Genomic DNA, 7,241 nt, shown 5'->3' with positions numbered 1-7,241 from the left:
GTCACACAACAGGGTAGGAAGCCGGGAGTCCAGACAGTCTGCCAACTAGGACTTCTGGTTCCCAGATGCTGGTCTGGCTGGCCGAGGCTCTCCGTGGGTCTCTGCACCCTCCAAGTTTGATGGTCCAGGCCCATCCATTTTTTGGATCTGGTGTCCTGCTGGCTGGACACAGCTGTGTCTGGAACTCCATCTGTTCCCAGCTGGGCTTCCGGGGGGCCCAGCCGAGGAGTGTGCACTGGCTCTGCTACCCGTTTCCCACCGGCTGGGCCTGGCCTGTCCCTGCATCCTCCTCTCCAGTCAGGCCTCCAAAGAAGGGAGGAGGCCCGGTTCCGGCCCCACTGCCCTCACGTGCTTTCCCCGCCACCCCCTCCCGCCCTGCATCGGGCAGCCAAGCCTGTTCCTCTTCCCGATTGCGACAGACAGCTGCCTCGGCTCCCAGCTCTCCCTGTCCCCGCCCCGCCGGCTCCTCCACTCCCACTTCCTGAGCCCAGCGCTGGAGCCCTGGAGGCCAGGCCAGGCCCGGCCGCTCTGGCCCCCGGGGGCAAGTCGGCCGAGTCCTGTCCCAGCCTCTGGGCTCGGGAGGCTGCTGCCACCACTGCCCGGGACGTCCAGGCCTCCCACCTTCCTCCCAGGCCTCCACCATCTGCTCGGCTGGCTGACTGGCCGCCATGCGCCTGCCGTGGGCCGCCTCCCCCTGCGGCCTGGCCTGGGGGCCGCTCATATTGGGCCTCTGGGGTCTCCTGGCAGCATCCCAGCCCCAGCTGGTGAGGGAGGGGCCCAGGCCAGCGGGTGGGGGTGGGCTCAGCCCGGGAAGGGGGGTCTGGGCCGCCCTCTCTGTAGCCCCTCTGCCCTTCCCAGCTAACTGCTGAATACTTCTCGCCTCACTCCATCTCCCCTTGAAGGTGCCCCCGTACCGCACAGAGAACCAAACCTGCCGGGACCGGGAAACGGAGTACTACGAGTCCAAGCATCACGTCTGCTGCTCCCGCTGCCCCCCAGGTGAGAGGCAGGGGCCACAGGATGTCTGGGACGGGGAGGTGGGTTACAGGGGGCTCCAGCCCACATCGCTGCCTCAGACAGAAGGTGGACGCCAGCTCCCAGGAATACCCGCTGGCAGAAACAGAGAGTGAGAGACACTGGCCGTCCCTCCCGTGTAGGCAACGCGACAGGCGCAGGGTCACACAGCAAGCAGCAGAGGGCATGGGGGAACCCTAGTCCCCTGACACTCCCACTGCCCTGCTCACATCCTAGGCACACACGTCTCGGCTGAATGTGGCCCCGACCAGGACACCACTTGTGCCACGTGCCCCGAAAATTCCTACAACGAGCACTGGAACCATCTCTCCATCTGCCAGCTGTGCCGCCCCTGTGACCAGAGTGAGTGGGGTGTTCTGGCGGGGACGGGGGCTGGGATCTCTTGGAGCGCAGCCCCTCTGCTAAGCCCTCTGTCTCCCCACCAGTGCTGGGCTTCGTGGAGATCATGCCTTGCACTAGCAAACACAAAACCCAGTGCCGTTGCCAGCCAGGACTCTTCTGCGTCTTTTGGGGCTCTGAGTGTGTACACTGCGAGTCACTCTCCCACTGCCCGCCTGGCACTGAAGCCGAGCTCAAAGGTCAGAGGTCACTGGGGGCAAAGGGGTGGGGGGAGGAGGCGGGTGATCTTGAAGGGGGCAGGGTGCATGGGGTTGTGTCCATGGTGAGGCCCCAGGCCTCTTCTCCCTCCCTGAGCAAGGCTCACAGAAGGGACCAGCAGAGAAATGAAAGCGGGATGGTGCAGGGTTCGGGGGTCCTCTCAGCACTGAGAGGAAGCTCGGGCAATTCGGAGATCAGGAAAGATGCTGCAAACTACAGATTGCAGTGGGTGGGCAGGGAAGGGGCCATCCAGAGGGCTCCCTCTGCCCACTAACCCTGGCTGGCCATGCATTTCTCTTGCCAGATGAAGACAGGAAGGCTAACAGCAACTGTGTTCCCTGTAAGGCAGGGCACTTCCAGAACACCTCCTCCCCCAGCGCCCGCTGCCAGCCCCACACCAGGTGAGGGTGCCAGGTCCGTGTTCCTCCTACCCCCCCAGCCCCAGCTGCTGACAGCCCCGTCCACTTCTCAGCTCCACGGACCGCCTCCCACTTACCGCCAGGAGCCCACCTGAGCTGGGCTCTTTCCTCCACAGGTGTGAGGACCAGGGCCTCGTAGAGGCAGCGCCAGGCACCTCCCGGTCTGACACCAGCTGCAGGAGTCCACCAGAGCCCTCTGAGACGCCAGGTGAGGGGCCAGGGGCAGGGGCAGGGGGCATCTGGGAAGATGCCTTAATTCTAGCCATCTAAAAGAACAGGGAAATGATGAATCCTTTCCAGTCAGAATTGAGGCAAGAAGAAAAGCTCCTCAAAGGGAAATTGGAGTATCCCTGGGCCAGGTTAATTACACACAAACATACACACACACTTTTTAAGTTATATGTCCTACACATGACTTATAAGTTACATGTAATAGTACACCCACACGGAGATGTAATTGTAACTGACATCACCGTCATCGTTTTGGACATGCCACCATCACATAATCCATTTACTAGACTGGATGTCTCTGTAGTAGGTTACACCTTCCGTTATTCGAGAGAAGAGTCTACACTTGATGCTTTCTTGGTCTTTTCTGTGGAGTCATTGGTTTCCTCGCCTAATAGAGGATTACAGGATGCTTCTAATGACTGTGGTTGTTATTAATCAGGGGAAAGTTTATTTCCTTAACTTTAAAAAATTACCACGTATTTATAATCATAGCTTCCACTTACTGAGAGCTAGTGCGTCAGGCACTCTGTGAACACTTGACTTTCAATAACTCATTTAACCCTCATAATGATCCTATGAAATAGTCTTATTATTATCCTCACTGACTAGATGAGGAAACCGAGTCCCAGAGAGGTTAGGTGACTTGCCCAAGATCATCCATGTGGTAACCGGTGTTATGAAGACCTATTCTAAGTCTCTCTTACTCCAAAGCCCATGCCATAATACATGCAGACTGCAGAAAATTAGAAAATTCAGATAAACAAAACTAAACATCACCCACAGAACCATCACCTAGCATATCCACTCAACACTTTCTTTATTTTTTTAATTAATTAATTAATTTAAAAATTTTTCACTGCGTTGGGTCTTCGTTGCCATGCGCGGGCTTTCTCTAGTTGCAGTGAGCTGGGGCTACTCTTCTTTGCGGTGCACAGGCTTCTCATTGCAGTGGCTTCTCTTGTTGGGGAGCACGGGCTCTAGACGTGCAGGCTTCAGTAGTTCTGGCATGTGGGCTCAGTAGTTGTGGCCCACGGGCTCTAGAGCACAGGCTCAGTAGTTGTGGTGCACAGGCTTAGTTGCTCCGCGGCATGTGGGATCTTCCCAGGCCAGGGCTCAAACCTGTGTCCCTTGCATTGGCAGGCAGATTCTTAACCACTGCGCCACCAGGGAAACCCCACACTCAACACTTTTGAATATATCTTCCCATACATTTTTCTGTGCAATAGAAAAAAATAATTATTTTCCTAAAAGTGCAGTCATTTGAATGTTTGTAACTTAATTTTTCATTCAACTATATCATAAATATTTTCCACATCCTCGTATTAATTTTTAACTGTGTATCAAAAACGATTGGCATTTTAGAGAGTATGTAAGCTAATCTCATTTTGTATATGAAAAATACACAACTGGGCAGGAGCCCAGGTGTCCAAGACTCTGGGTCTAGTTTTTCCCCACACCTCCCATTCTGGACTCCCTTAGGCCATGGAATTAGACAGATCACAAAGGGCAAAACTCCCAGTGTGCAAATGTCCAAGTGCTCCCCATCTTCCTCAGGCACAGGTGACACAGGCGACGGGCATGGTAGGCTCCATGCTGTTGATGGCAGCATGAGGCCCATAGGAAGGCAGCAGTTACCATGGCTACATGTGGGCACCTGAGAAACCCAGCCTCCGCTTCCCTCCCTCCCGGGACCTGCCCTGAGCCGCGGGTGGAGACCGGGCAGCCCTCCGCTGCCAGGCAGAGTTCAGAAGCCAGGATCCCGACTCCGTCACCCCTGTAAACACCTCCACAACTGCAGAAGGACAACCTCAGCTCCCGCAGCTGTGGGTCTCTCTGTAAGATGGTCAAGTCCGCAGAAACATGACTTTACCCTGTGGCCTGAGTCTGCTTACAGACTCCCCACCCTCCCTTATTGCTTCCCACTCCCACTTTCAGCCCTTGCAGACCGACTGCCCAAGTGCCTGTCCTCAGCCGCAAGGCTGCCCCCGTGCCAGTGGCCATCCGCATCCACCCCGAACGTCTCCATCTGCGGCAGAGTTTCTGCTGGCTGTCAGGAGGTGCCCCCCTAGTCAGGCTTAGTGCCCCTTCTCTGTAACCCAAGGGAAGTTTCTCCAACTCCTCCTTTAGGAACTGTAGTGGGACTGGAAGGGGAAAGCTGCTCTCCCTTTTCTGTCCGGGTGGCCTGAGAACTGGAGAGCTCTTCCTTAACTGCCCACCCCCAGCCTCCTCGGGCCCTCATGCCCCGTCCTGTCTGCCGTCCTGCAGGAACGATGCTGGTGCTGGCCGTCTTGCTGCCACTGGTCTCCTTTCTGCTTCTCACCACTGTGTTCGCCTGCACCTGGAAGAGCCACCCCTCTCTCTGCAGAAAGCTGGGTAGGAAGGAGCAGGGTGCAGGCAGGGATGCAGGGCCTGGGTCTGTGCCTACCTAGATGGGGGAGGGGGGCTGGAGGGAATATTCAGCTCCCCCAGGGATGACCCTTCTGCACCTTCACACCCCCAAAACGCCCAACACCTGCCCCCCACATAGACATCACCTCCATCCAGCCCCCCATTCTGAGGCTGGAGATAAGGGTAATGATAACCTGATCCTTGTGGGGAGCCCAGGGTGGGCAGTGCCATATCATGGCTTGTGTGGAGGGGGAAAGCCTGGGGATCTGAGGCCTGCCGTTTCATTTTCTATTGCAGGATCCCTGCTCAAGAGGCATCCAGAGGTAATGGGGAAGGCTGAGGAGGCAGCAAGGAGGGCCAGGGAGACAGGTGAACCAGGTGGGGGGCAGGCAGGAAAAGAGTCTGCAGCTTCAACGACCATTCATTCATTCAGCTAATAATTTATCGAGCACACGGTGTGCCAGGCACTGTTCAAGGCACAGTGGAAACAGCAGTGAGCAAAGCAAAGTGTCTGTCCTCCCAGAGTTACAAACCAGTGGAGCCAGAATAAAGTTAGACAGCTGTACCTCAGGTAGTGATAATTGCTAAATAAAGCATGGTGGGAGGACAGTGACGGTGGCAACAGATGAGGGTATATTATCTTAGAGTGGATAGAGAGGGTCTCTGTGATCAGCTGATATTTGAGCAGAGAGCTGAAGAACACAGGGAGCCAGCCGTCGGGATGTATTGGGGAAAGTTCTCCAGGAGCTGAGGAAACATCAGGTGCAAAGGCCCTGAGGCAGGGAGCCTGATGAGGAGCAGAAGAGGGCACTGAGTTGCCTAAGCATGGGGGGGGGAGGGGGGAGGAATTAAAGAAAGACGGGGTCTGAGGCCCACGTCACTGCTTGGTTCTCGGCCTCTGTCCTGCAGGGAGAGGAATCAAATACTGCTGAAGGAAGCTGGGAGCCCCCAAGGGTCAACCCACAGTACCCTGACCTGGTAGAGCCACTTCTGCCCACCTCTGGAGACTTGACCCCAGCTTCGGCCGGGGTCCCGGCGACCCCAGGTTTGGAGGAAGAGGCGCTACAACAGCAGAGTCCTCTGAGCCAGGCCAGGGAGCTGGAGGCTGAGCTCCCAGAGCAAGGCCAGTTGGCCCATGGTGAGCCTGGGGCAGGCACAGGGAGCAGAGTGGGTGGGGAGGGAGGGTGGGCAGGGAGAGAGAGTGTGAGCCAGGCAGAAATGAGGAGACTAAACCGGGTGCAAGAGGACGCTCCAGCAGCCAGAGCATCCCGACTACAGAGAAGGGAAGAGACTGAAAACCAAGAAACAGAGGAATGAACACAGAGCTCAAGAACGCCGACGGAGGGGGACAGAGCGGAAAGGGGAGATGGTGGACAGGGGCCCTGGGGAAGCTGGAGTCCGATGCTGGGGTCACAGAGGCCTTCCCCTCAAACTTGCCCCTCACTCCTTACTCTGCCTTCCTTCCCACAGGCACCAATGGCATTCACGTCACCGGCGGGTCTGTGACTGTCACCGGCAACATCTACATCTACAACGGGCCAGTACTGGGGGGAGCGCGGGGCCCCGGAGACACCCCCGCTCCCCCAGAGCCTCCGTACCCCATCCCTGAGGAGGGTGCCCCTAGCCCTCCCGGGCTCTCCACACCCTACCAGGAGGATGGCAAAGCTTGGCACCTGGCTGAGACAGAGACACTGGGGTGCCACACCCTCTAACAGGGCCAAGGACCCAATTTGTCAGCCACGCCTGATGTTGTCTGGAGAAGCCAGGAGAAGGGAGGCCTGAGAGCGCCTCCTCCTCGAGGCCGCCCTCCCTGCACAGGACTGACCAAGGGCCTGGGTAGGGCCCCGAGAGCTGGACACCGAGGGGCCGGGGCTCAGACGCGTCTCTGAGAGCAGGGCCAGCAGTGGCTGGGAATGGTGCCCCCGCAGGACTCTCACTACCGTCCAAGCAGGCCCGGGACTCCACTGCAGAGCCCCTGCCCACTGGGGCAGCACCAGCTCGGCCTCAGGCACGGACAGCACATGTGACGCTAACTGCCACCCCCCTGGCATCTGTACCCCAAGCGTGGCACAGAAGGGAGCCAGCCACTTGGTCACTCAAGGACATGGCCGGGACCTCTGGCGGATTCGTGGTCCCCATCATCCCCAAGCTTCAGAGGCCCTTCGAGGGCCCACACTTCACATGGACTGAGGGAGATGCTACATGAAGATGGAGTGACAGGGAGGACCGCCCTCCCCTTCTAGACAGGAAAGGGAATCCTTATAACCAGGGGCTTGGGTGGGCTTTTAGGTATAAGGGAGAATTTTGGAGGGGGAGGAAAACGGTGAGTGTATTTATGAATTGTAACCACATGCAAATAAAGAGGAGACTGAGACCTAGATCGTTGATTTCTGTGGGATTTTTTTTTTTTTGGCCGTGCCACACGGCATGTGGGATTCTAGTTCCCTGACCAGGGATCGAACCTGCGCATTTGAAAGTGTGGAGTCTTGGGCTTCCCTGGTGGCGCAGTGGTGAAGAATCTGCCTGCCAATGCAAGGGACACGGGTTCGAGCCCTGGCCCAGGAAGATCCC

The 7,241-nt window shown here is 57.3% G+C and overlaps 1 protein-coding gene across 1 annotated transcript; it reads left to right on the top strand.

Annotated features, from left to right (window-relative positions):
• Positions 1–604: 604 nt before the first annotated feature.
• Positions 605–7,038, top strand: LTBR (lymphotoxin beta receptor). The gene is made up of 10 exons (XM_007469433.1): positions 605–764; positions 903–999; positions 1,252–1,377; positions 1,461–1,613; positions 1,937–2,033; positions 2,168–2,259; positions 4,548–4,655; positions 4,968–4,993; positions 5,580–5,808; positions 6,141–7,038. The coding sequence occupies exons 1-10, from the start codon at positions 669–671 to the stop codon at positions 6,380–6,382; spliced, it is 1,266 nt and encodes a 421-aa protein (XP_007469495.1). The 5' UTR covers positions 605–668; the 3' UTR covers positions 6,383–7,038.
• The last annotated feature ends 203 nt before the right edge of the window (positions 7,039–7,241 follow it).

This window comes from Lipotes vexillifer, unplaced genomic scaffold, assembly GCF_000442215.2.
Source record: "Lipotes vexillifer unplaced genomic scaffold, Lipotes_vexillifer_v1.1 scaffold395, whole genome shotgun sequence".
Classification (NCBI taxonomy): domain Eukaryota; kingdom Metazoa; phylum Chordata; class Mammalia; order Artiodactyla; family Lipotidae; genus Lipotes; species Lipotes vexillifer.
The sequence above is the reverse complement of the archived record's forward strand: the minus strand, read 5'-3'. Positions and strand labels throughout refer to the sequence as shown.